The sequence below is a fragment of the Podarcis raffonei genome, chromosome 6, assembly GCF_027172205.1.
Source record: "Podarcis raffonei isolate rPodRaf1 chromosome 6, rPodRaf1.pri, whole genome shotgun sequence".
Classification (NCBI taxonomy): Eukaryota; Metazoa; Chordata; class Lepidosauria; order Squamata; family Lacertidae; genus Podarcis; species Podarcis raffonei.
In genome coordinates this window covers 65,103,473-65,115,931 of record NC_070607.1, presented here as the reverse complement: position 1 = coordinate 65,115,931, position 12,459 = coordinate 65,103,473, and the positions used below count along the sequence as shown (strand labels likewise).

The 12,459-nt window shown below is 38.8% G+C and overlaps 1 protein-coding gene across 4 annotated transcripts in view; it reads right to left on the bottom strand.

Annotated features, from left to right (window-relative positions):
* The window catches only part of MAGI3 (membrane associated guanylate kinase, WW and PDZ domain containing 3), a 111,443-nt gene that overhangs the window by 29,541 nt on the left and 69,443 nt on the right, over nucleotides 1-12,459 (bottom strand). For all 4 annotated transcript variants that reach the window (XM_053393515.1, XM_053393513.1, XM_053393517.1 and 1 more), the window contains exons 10-12: nucleotides 9,422-10,030; nucleotides 7,310-7,356; nucleotides 2,940-3,096 (exon numbers count right to left, since the gene is read on the bottom strand). In XM_053393515.1, coding sequence (XP_053249490.1) covers nucleotides 2,940-3,096; nucleotides 7,310-7,356; nucleotides 9,422-10,030 — 813 coding nt within the window. The remainder of the gene's footprint in view (nucleotides 1-2,939; nucleotides 3,097-7,309; nucleotides 7,357-9,421; nucleotides 10,031-12,459) is intronic.

The window sequence follows — 12,459 nt, the reverse complement described above, 5'->3', positions numbered from 1 at the left end:
TGCCACAAATTTTAATGGGAGTTCATACTTCCCAGCTGAATATTCTAAGCCAGCTTCATTGAGACTTTTTCTTACACTGACTGATATTATCTCTATATACAGGGAGTGTAAAGTGGCATGAAACAAGACCATATCAATTTATGTACATCTTTTTAAATATAAAATAACTATGATTTGAATAGGGACCACTGGGTGGTCAAAGAGAATATAACAGAACCTGCTTCAACTAGGTTGTCCCCTCCTGTGATCATCTACCACCAGCTGCCCTCTGGGAAGGAACTATGAGAGAGGCAGACAAAGATAACACCAGATGTCTATTTCTGCTTCAGTTGGACTATCCTGTGGGAAGGATCCTGAAGAGTTGTGCCTTTGTGATTTTCTTATTGTATTTTTATTTTTATTATTACTGTTAACAGCAGGATATAAAATATTGTAAATCCAATGTTTCCCCATAAATATTTACAAGCTGCACTAGGTTGTGGTGTTGAAGCACCACATTTCAGCTATCATTTTAATTCACAGTTTATAGTTAAAATTGGTTTTAATTGTCAAAAGAAATTTGTCTAATCACATAATAATAATAATAATAATAATAATAATAATAATAATAATAATTTCTTATTTATACCCCGCCCATCTGGCTGGGTTTCCCCAGCCACTCTGGGCAGCTTCCAGCAAAATATTAAAATACAATAATTCATCAAATATTAAAATCTTCCCTAAAGAGGGCTACTTTCCGATGCCTTCTGATAATATGCAAACCTGATGAAAACACAGCTTAAGGACAGAACTGGCAGAGTTCTATCATCAAGCTTCTATTGACAAAATTAGGAAAAACACTGCTGAAGATGGAATAGAAATGAGAAGTCCAACAAAATCTTAATGACAGTTACAAAACAGTAACTAGGTCAATGTCAGAAGCTGACTATGGATCTCCCCTGCTTCACATATGAAAATCATTGCTGGCTAATAGGTTTCTGAGGGGCAGTGTTAAGATATTTGCATTAGTATCATCTCTACTGAGAGAAAGAGTAGAATATTAACAGCATTATGAGACACCCTTCTTCTGAAGAAGAGATCTGTGTCTGTGGTCAGGAAGGGTAATCGCATGTGTTCCAATCCTCTATAGCAAGCATAGGCAAACTCGGCCCTCCAGATGTTTTGGGACTACAACTCCCATCATTCCTGACCACTGGTCCTGTTAGCTAGGGATGATGGGAGTTGTAGTCCCAAAACATCTGAAGGGCTGAGTTTGCCTATGCCTCCTCTATAGGTACCAGAGGAATAAATTTTAAGGTCCAAGCTCAGGTGGTTTAGAGAGATGGTGACTATATGGTGACCAAACTAATTTTATAATTCGTACAAAAAGAACCTTCTCTTCCACTCAGTTTGTACCATATCCCTGATCTTATCTATATGAAAGGATTTTAAACTCTACTGAAATTTATTGCATATATACTTGCCTACCAGTGATGCACCTTGTCTTTTCTAATGTTTTAGTATGAAATTTAAAAACAGAGGCAGGCAGCCAGCCATATAATTGCATCTGTTCATACAAGCTGTTTTAAAGCAACAATAATAAACAAAGATACAATAAAATACAAAATACACCTCTTGCTAAATTGAAATAAGTGTCTTCAAAAATCTTACTTTATTATTACATAAGTTTTCACTGGCTAAAGTCCTCTTTGTCAAATGCTGAATTGCAATGTCTAGGAACTAGAAGTGACGCACCAGAGCCTATAATAGTTTAGCTTTAGGTTCAGTTCTGTAATGCTATTACAGTGAGGGCAACATTTATTTCCTATTCCTGATGAGCTTTAGCTAGAGTGTGTTAAGACTTCTCAGCTGTTATGGTCGGGTGGTCCATCATCCTGTTTTTAACATACTGAAGCCTGGAATATCTTCCTCCTTTTGGACCATCCATATCTCCTCCACCACCAGGGCTAGTTTCTGCCCACAAGTCAGCTTTCTTTCCTATGTCATATACTTTCTTGTCATAGCTTCCTAATCACCTATACATTAGGGATGAAAGTGAATCTGCAATGGGTTACTAAAAATCCACATCCAGCTTCTTCTTACTTTTCAAAGGCCTGAAACATTTTGGCATTTTTCACACCACTCATTGGACATTTCAATAAATGATGGGCAAAATAGCTACTTTGAAAACAAATACAAACAGCATTAAATAATGCTGCTGGTTGCTCACAGCCGCTGTCTGCTGTAACAAGATGGCTGGAGAACTTACTCAAGAAAGTTCTCCTGGCTGCAGTGTGGTCTTGGATTTCTCTGCAACACCATCTCCTCTGAATATTTTAGTACTTGTTCTAAGTTACTTTTTTCTTGTCAGTGCTTGTATTTTATTTCATTGTCTCTGGATCTCTCTCTTCAATGATTTGTTGCTTCATTGTATGAGCTCCTACTATTTAGTTCCCTCTTCTTCCCTTTGCTTTCTTGGGCTTATTGGCAACTGCAGCCTACTTCCTCACTCACATCTTTGTTTGCTTACCTACATCAATTAAACTCCTGAACTGAAAAATGTGTATGCAGTTATTGATTCAGATAAAATGGCTGTCATCTGGGTGTTTCTGGTGTTTCCCATTTGGGGACAGGGGTCTTAGGTCCTTTAAAATTTGTTTCAGTTAAAATACAAAGGGCTCAATGTATGTGGGTATCTGGTGGTAAAAGCAGTGCCCTAATTTATAAAATAGGAGCTTTTGCTCAAGTGTACATGGTCAGTAAGTGACTCTGGAACTTAATCACCTGTTCTGAGAAACTATTTTACCTCTGTATTTATTGGGAGAGAAAAGCACTCTGTTAATGTTTAGAGATACTATTTTCTACTGCACCTCCTTTTAGGACTGAGCTTGACAATTCTCAGATCAGAATGCATTTCCGGTAGCTTTGCTGCAATATGTATCTTAAGTCTATGTACTCACGTTTTTCTTCAAACAATGTTTTAGACTTCAGGTAGACTTCTGAAGGGTCTAGCTTTGGGGACGCTGACCTTAGAACACTGGGTGGAAAAGGCATGGGTTGTGGGGCTGATTCACTGATGGTCTCTTGGCTTCCTGAATTTTCTTGCTTATCTAGTTTCTGCAGAGGGTGGGGAGAGAGAAACCAGAAATATACACTTGTACAAAGTTGCAAGAATATACCAACTCGCTTAAACAAGTGGGAGAAGCAGTAATGAGCACCGTAACAACTCAGATCATAACAAGCATGCTTCAATTAATGCTTTCTAAAAGGATTATTACTGCTTGTGGTATTTGAAAGTGTTTTCTAATGAAATGTTAATCTAGAACTGCAAGTTATTGAGTTTATGGCAGGGGTCAGCAAGGTTTATCTTGCCTGGGCCGGATCGGTCCTGCAGAGATCCCTCCATGGGCCGGATCGCGTGCGCGCCCATGATTTTCAGCGTCGGTGCGTGTGCGGACACGATTTTTGACACTGCAGAAGTGAGTCCCCGCACTGCAGTGCGCCAGTTTAGCGCAGCGGGAGAGCAGGCGGCTCGGTTTGGGGGCAGCTCGTGGGCCAGTCAAACGACCTCCGTGAGCCGCTTCCAGCCCATGGGCCTTAGGTTGCTGACCCCTGGTTTATGGTCTTGATCTGAAACTTGCAAGTTGTTTAGTTTATGGCCTTGATTTGAAACTTTAAATATGAGTACAGTGGTACCTCAGGTTACATGCACTTCAGGTTACAGACTCCGCTAACCCAGAAATAGTACCTCGGGTTAAGAACTTTGCTTCAGGGTGAGAACAGAAATTGTGCTCCAGCAGCGTGGCAGCAGAAGGAGGCCCCATTAGCTAAAGTGGAGCTTCAGGTTAAGAACAGTTTCAGGTTAAGAATGGACCCCCGGAACGAATTAAGTACTTAACCTGAGGTACCACTGTAGTTAACTCATGAGGTGAAAGCAGTAAAAACAGTGGAATAAAGAATGATAACTTCAGAGAACATCACGTGGCCATAAGCCCCTTAAGATTCCACTTACCAATGTCCCTAAAAAATTCATCACATCAAATCTACTTCTGCTTTACTCTCTTTAGATAAAACCTCTGCTGCAAGCTCAGAAAGTATGTGCCACTGAAGCTCACTGGATGGCATTGAGCCAGTCCCTTTTTCTCAGCCTAACCTACCACACAGAGTTGTGAGAATGAAATGGCAAGTGGGGAAACCATGGGCAAAATACCAAAATAATGGGTTGCATCCCACGAAGTTGTCCCTTTTGTGAAAGGGCTTCATTTGCACAATATGACTTCCCTTCCATCTCCTCTCCTCATGTGCCCCCAGCTTTGAATCTGCTCCAGAGGGTTGGAGGAAAACCCAGAAGGATTATGGATGGCCTGTCAAAGATTACCCTGTCCTTATCCTGTAATGTTTTGTCATGCCCTCCCCACAATAGGGGCATTTGATGCAGCATAGTTGTGAGTTAGGAAGTTCCCAAATCTCCCTTTAGCCCCGAGCTCACTATATGGCCTTAGGCAAGCTGGTATTTTCTCTGCCTCAGCCCACCAACTATAATACAAGGGAAATAATAGTACTGAGCTACTTTATAGAATCAAAGCTGTTGCAATAATTACTGAAATAACAGGTGTTAAACTGTTGCAATATTTTAAAGCATTATATAGTAAATGAAACCAGTTACAATACTGATAGCTTCTACAAGGGAAAAATATGGATTGGTTACAGTGGGTTGTAATGTTGACATTTTCATTTAACTAATTTACATGCAAGCTACGGCAGTTTGTTTTTCTATACAGTATACTTGTGTGAATAGCTACACAAGTTGCAGGTGTTCCCCTTGAATAACAAGGGGAAATCATTCACAAGGAATTAAATAGCTGAAAGTAAAAGCCCTCTAAAATTCCTCCTCACTCTGTGCAGAAGTGACCGCAAAAATGGCTGCTCCAGATCAAATGTACGTTTTCAGTGTTTCATAAAACTAGTTGATTTTAAGATGTTTGTTCTAGATTGAGACAAAGCCTGAAACGTGTCTGCAAACGAGCACATATTCATCTGCAGAAGCATTTGAATAGATTCATGGCTGCCAAGAGAAAATCCCTGAAGGATTTTACAGTTGGAAACTTTCCACATGTTTATAAGCATAAGAATTTGCCCTTTTAAAACCAATTAGCTGACAAAGTAGATGTCACTAAGCATTCAGTTTATGTTTAGTGAAGTTAAAACTGTCTGTGCATTTTAATGCATTCCTCCAAAGATTTCAAAAAGTGACCTTAGTACATCAGCTAGTGTGTTCCTGTTCTTCAGAGCTTTACTCAAATAAAATTAGTGATTCTTCTAATCATTTACTATACATAATTTCCTAGTTTTAAAAATAGTTGCCGAACAGTATTCTTGTGCTAATAGAAAATGAACCAAATGCATTCACATAAGAGGACAAAAACATAATTTTTGTTCATCATAACTCTGAAATTACTTTTTTGAGTATGAGAGAAAAGGCCCTATCAAGTACCATTCATGAAAGTAATCTTTCAATGCTTCTTACTCTAATTTCTGAGTAGATATAAGAAAAAAGTACATTTAATCAACCTGAAAGATATTGATTTTTGTGAAATTTAATCATACTCTTCACTGGATGAGTATTTTGCCAGGAGTGGTAACAATAAAAAATGGAGTCATGACAATTATGAAAGAACCCAGTCTCCCTACTTAAACTATATACTTGAGAGGAACAGTTTTTCATGTCTCATTCAGCACTTTCATTAAAAAAAGCAAAGAAAAATGTGTGCTTGTGCATGCAAGCATATCCTACTGAAAACCATAAACTGAAGACTATGGCAAAGCAAATATGAAGTATGTGTTTCAACATCACATCTTATCAGTTTGCACACAAATGAGATTCAGAGACAGGTAAAAAAACAATGAAGATTAATATACATGGTACACTGAAAGATAAAAGAAGTGCTCATAACTCTTTTTTGGATTAATCTTGGAGGGTAATCAAGCTGGATAGTGCTTGCATGAGTTATTAGACCACACTCTTCTACTAGGATGTTGACATATATTTTATATGTGTTAGGGCTGGGCGATGTTAGGTTTTCAACACTGTGATGTATCACCAGCCAAATATTGTGGTTTGGCGATAAACCGTGATGTTGAAAGAAGCTGTATTGGCCCCACATGGTGAGGGGTGAAACTGTCTCAGCTGTCACTGCAGTCTGTTTTTCCCTCAGTGCACTGGAGGCAGAGGGACTTAGGAATGGTGGTGGTTTCACCAGCAATATATTGCTGAGTGGAGCTGCCATTGCGCTCTGCCCTTCATACCGGTCCTGGGCGATATACTGATATTGCTAGGCCTAATATGTGTACCCAGAATTTTTAAAGTAAGAGTTACCACTGTGCACTGTAAAGAGTTCAAGAAGGGTTCATAATCTCTTTTTCACAAAAATTGTTTTAGCGATACAACTGTTTAAAACTTTGTCCTTAAGTGGCATAGCTAACATGCTCACCAACCCTTACCTGTGCTAGGCCTTTTCCTATTCTCTATCTTGAAAGGAAAACAACAAAGTAAAGGTTGTTTTCTAATGCAGAAAGGCAGCTCATTGATTCTATTCAATCTACACAACCTTTCCTTTGCTATTATCTACTCCAATGAATAACAGAGTTTGGGAGTTATTAATGCAGTTGAGGCAACAAGCAAAATTCATTCTCTCAAATTAATACCAGAAAGTAAGCCGATGGAGGGGATTTTTACTACACTCAGAAACTTAGGAATAAGTTGTCTTTTACAAAAGTTAAGGGAGATATATAAATAATTTCATCCAAATTTAAGAAACACCAGTGGAGGCTAGCAGCTATTGTACAACTTAAATTTTATGTAAGTCTTCCACCACAAATCCTGAGCAGAGAGAGATGTTTTTTGCTGCACACGAAAAGTGAGAGCAAAACTTATACCTCAAAAGGAACCTGGAGGCAGGGCCGTCTTACCCATTGGCGCTAGGGGTGCGGGACACCCGGGTCCTGGGCTCTCAGGGGCACCAGGCCAAGAGTTGAGTCCGGGGAAGAGCCCGCTCATCGGTCGGAGTACTGTGGCAGGCTCTTCTGCTGCTGCGAGTTTGGGGGTGACCGGGCCAGCGAGACGCTGAGGCAGCCGGCCAGCTCCGCCTTCCTGTGCACCTGGGACTGGGCAACCGGGGGTGGCACTGGGCAGATCTTTGCACCCCGGCACCGCATATGCTTAAGACAGCCCTGCCTGAAGGGCTCTAAAAGAGCTAATCTGAATTATCATCAACTTACTTTATGAACAAAAAAATTGCATTCAATTCAAACAACTCTGATCAATACTCACATTATCAATACTCACAACATTGGAACTTTTAGTAGGTGAGGAAGGGCCTAAAATAGAGAATAAATATTAATATAACCCATCACACCACTATATTCTACAGTTTTCTATATCCGGTATACTAATCTGGCGGGTTAGAACTCTGTATTCTAGAGGACTTGTCCAAGCATTCACAAATCCACTTGTAAGCTTGCCAAGGAGAAAGTGTTCCAGGTTTCTAGTGAGCAGGCCACCTATAACCTTACACATCCCTACCAAAGAGGTCTTATTTCTACTGCAGTTTTTAAGATGATAAAGAACAGCACAAGTTCTTTCCAAGAACTTGAAGATACATCCTCTGTTTTGGTTAATTTTACATTATAGAAAAATCCGTTCTATAACTTAATTTGTTCTCCTCACAAAAAAGCCTTCTAAAAGCCTACCACTAAAATCACAATAGTTAATGAATTCTACAGTAAATTCAGGTGTCCAGCTAGTATTATAACTTGAACCATGACAGTATAGCTCAGATAACAAAGTAGATTCCAAAAACAGGTCAACAGTAACATGGCTTAATTGCACTTTAGGTAGCAATTAATCCCAACTTCCTGAACATTTTGAAAACAGACATAAGAATCCGTGAACCTACAAACAGATGGCATTATAAACAGGTTGTTTTCAGTAAATCAGAATCTTTCAATTTGTTTCAAGAACCATGGAACAAGTTCATCTGCCCCAGACACAGTGATATAAATTAATACATATATTTTCCATTCTCACAGGGGAATTCAAAATCCTTTTATTCCAACATTTATTTTAAATGTTCTAGGTGCCTCATACAATTAAATACAATAAAAATTTGTTTATCTTCTTAGTAGTCAACCATTGAGCTGAAGAGGGACAGGGAGCATATCAGCTTTCCAACAGAAAGAAAAGCTTACAGGTATAGTAAAGGAAGAAAAAAGAATATTGTGGCACCTTTAATATGAACAAATGTATTAAGTTATAAGCTTTTGTAGACTAGAGTCCACTTTATTTGAAGTATCTAATGACGTGAACTTTAGTCCATGAATTTCTTAGTCTTTAAGAAGTCATGGGACTCTCAGATGTTTTTGCTGCAATACAGCTAAACCTCTGAAAAACACAATAAATAGAAATTGATATTTCCACTGGAGTGTTCCCTCTGCCTTCACCACCCACCCACCTACCCAAGGGTGGAGAGGACAACGATCTATAGTTAACATTAGTACCTAGGCTAACCATGTAACAGATGGCCAAAACATCTTGCAAAAAAGGAATTTTCCTTACCACAGGAAAAGTGAATCCTATCAGTCAGTTTTCACACTGAGGGCAATTCCAAATCTGAACTCCCCCAAAAGTTGTGTATAAATATATACAAGATCAATAGAGTGATTTGTATTATTTAGCCACTTTAACCAAGATCTCTTAGAGCTGAACTGACCTGGCAAGGTTAGTCATTTAATAGCCCAGTTGTACAAACTGATATCACAAATAGTACTTTATGACAATGCAGAGCCCACCAGTAAAAGAAAGCTTACACTTATGCTTAACACTTGATTATGTGACCCTCGGCAAGGTGGAGTTAAGAAGCCAAAATAAGCAACCAGAAAGGACAGACAATAGATCAAGACAAATGAAAGGCAAACCAGGAAACCACAAGTGAAGTTCTTATCTGGCAGTACTCAAGTATTCACCTTTCATGTATTATATCTGCAATATATTTTGGAAAGCTGTTTGTTCACTATACATTTGGACACCTCTTAAGATTGCATAATCAAATTTTGCATGTTGGCTCCTGAGAAGCAGGATTTTGTCTGTGCTTGGACAACTGCACTTCATTTTCAAGGTAGAATGAACCTGTCAAAACCACACTGATTTAAACATTCAACATGTATTAAGACAGTGTATGTTGAAAAAAAGATCTTACAGTGTTTCACAATTCTTAGTATTTTTTTTAAAAAAATGAAAAGAGAGAGTATGACATTTTCTACTTTTATTATCACCCATAAATATAAAAATACACAGTGCAAAAGAGTGATAAACTTACATTTACGCCATTACATAGTGCTTAAAAGTGACAGATATTTTAAAATACATAAAAATGTCATTACCTACCTCCCCTTAGGATAAGCAGTGGCACTTCTGCTCCAACTGGAAACTGCTTCAGTACTTCTACCACCTGAAGGTGAGTTAAGTTCTGCACATTCTGATGGTAAATCTCTTTAATTATATCCCCTTTCTGAAGACCATGGCACCACTGGCTATCTAAGATCATCTTCACCTTCTGCCCTACAGGGCTGTCAGCTATTGCAAATCCAAAACCTTTAGGTCCCTTGATCAGAGGAATTGTGACCAGTTCTGCTTGAGAGCATCCTGAAGAAGACACTGAGGCCCTCTGTTCGTTGAGGTCTGTGGATGGGCCATTCAAGCGTCCATTGAGTAAGATATGCCCTGGCTTTCCATTCTGGTCCAAAACCATTGTTCCAGGTATTAACTCTTGGTTGATCATACAAGTATCACCTTTTATTATTTGCTGACCATTTAAGACAGGAGTGGCTGTAACAATATCTACAACAGGGTCCTCATTTTCATCAGGAAGAGGGTATCCACGACACAGAGTCATGTTCACATACTGGTTGACAGGAACCAATTGAAACATCTGGACAACATCAGCATGGGTATGGCCCAAGACACATGTGCCATTTATGTCCACAATGACATCACCTGTTAAAAGCAAACAGGACATTCTTAATACAAATAAACATTATTCCCATACCTTAGCATGATCAGGAGGTTAGTAACCTCTCTAAGGAAAAAACCTGGAAACTACTCAAAATACTAACAAAGAAAGATAGCATTATTTCCTTTTGCTCATTTGCAGCACAAGGCAGGATTTCTCTTGCATGTAATCTGTGTTTTGGCTCTGATAAGATCACACAGTTCTAAATATATAAAGCTTAATCTGCAGCAGACTCTTGCAATTTCAAAAGGGAATCAGTGGGTTTCAAAATGGAAGCAGTGTACATGTAACAGTAAGCATATAGTTTACTTTACTTCATACATTCTAACACATTTCAAAAGAAATAGACTACTCTTCTAGCTTCCATGTATTGTCACTGAAAAAAGTCATACAAGTTTTTTTCCATATTAAACTTATTTCATAAATAATTTTGCCTTTTAAGAACACAAAAGCAAGTATGGAGAACATGCATCTTTGAACTCTACACAAGAAAAATCAGTAGAATCTGATAAATGCTATCATACCATATGCCCAGTCTGATGATGGACAACTTCACAAACAGCCCTCCTTGTAAGCAAGCCAGTAAACCAAATGAATTCTTACTGGCTTTTTTATCTATGACTTATTGCAATGGAATTTCACACGATTCAGATCTAACAATCTAAGACATCTGCCCAGTAATTAGATGTGTGTGGAAGTAAGGAAAATAGATTATAGAGACTAGAAATAAGGGCCACAACCTTCTAAACAAAATATGAAAGCAACAGCATGAAAAGGAAGAACCTGTCTGAGAAAAAAGACAAAAGGTGCTAATGTTCAATGTGGAGAGTGACTCAAAGAGAATATTCCATAAACTGCTGTTTTTGTGGTGGTCAGAAGAGAACTCTAGGAAGGCAGTCACTCTGCTCTGAGCAAAAACAGAGAAAACCAAGCTCTCAGACAGAGAGAGAAAAGTCTGGATCACAGATGTGAAGGTTGAGGGGGGCAGGAATGGGGTGGGTTTTCCTCATTTTTCTCCAAAGCTTTTTAAAGTTTATTTCCAAACAAATGAAAAAAAATGCATTATGGAATGTTTTCTTTTACAATGAAATACATGTTTAGGGCAAGGTGTTCATATGTTTACTATCCCCAAATGATTTCTAAAAACTATGTAGCAGGAAGACCTTTATGTAAGACTTATTAGAACATTACACAGAGGACAAGCAAGTCATAAATTGTACAAATGAAGAGTACAACTCTCAATAGATTTCTACCTCGAGAGGGCACTGTCGTTGCCACAAGAGAAGAAAGCCTTTTGGGTTGGTGGGCACATATGAAATTTTGAGAAAATGCTGAGGGTACCAGTCACAAATGACTGCCACCAAGGGTGTGGCCTAACACAAAATGGCTGCTGCTTCTGAAAGAATCAAATAATTGTAGAGTTGGAAGGGAGTGTGAGGGCCATTTAGTCCAACCCCCTGCAAGGCAGGAATCTTTTGCCCAATGTGGGACTCAAACCCACGACCCTGAGATTAAAAATCTCATGCTCTACCAACTAAGCTATTATACCCCTCTAAGTTCTACTTAGAGTAGACACATAGTAGGACTAACACTAGATACAAACTAATACAACCTGCAAGAAAAGACACAGGAACATAAAATTGTTCAAATATGAACAAATGGATTAAAAGTTCGAAAAATCTTTCTGCTTTTCCAGATGCTATTAAGTCTTGGTACTTATGCCGTCTGCTCCTGGTGTGCTGCTGTAAGTTAGACAGCAAATTAGAACATAACTGAATCCAGTAAACATATTCAATAGCTACAGCCAGCCATACCATGCATAGTCAAGAAAACAAAAACTAATGACCCCTTAATGATAGCTGGCAAGTATTTTTTTTTTAAATCTTTATGGAATAGAAAAGAATACAATACACCTAAAATACATAAAAGTCAACTCACCAGAATAGCAGCTGGCCAATAATAAGTGTGATATTAGAGGCAGAATGTCATATATATGCTTCTCAAAATTAGGGGTGTATGAGATTAAAACAAAATTAATGTTCTCGCCTTTGCACTGTGTTCTCTCCTCCCCAAACAACTTGGGAACAATCCCTCCTGGCAGGAGGAAAAGGTGATCTGAAATGCACCACCCTATCAAACAAAACAACTTGGGAACAATCAAGGAAAAGGAGCTAATGATGATGATAGTAGTAGTGGTAAGTCATAATGGTAATAATGATGGCGATGATAACGCCTCTGCTCTGCCCTGCCCTGCCCTGCCCTTTGGGAACAAGCCGGAAAAAGGTGATGATATTGATAATAATGATGCCATACCACACCCAAGAACTTTGGAACAACCAGGAAAAAGGTGATAATGATGATGGCGGTAATAATGATCATTATGCTCTACACTGGACTTCCGCCCTCCCCAAAC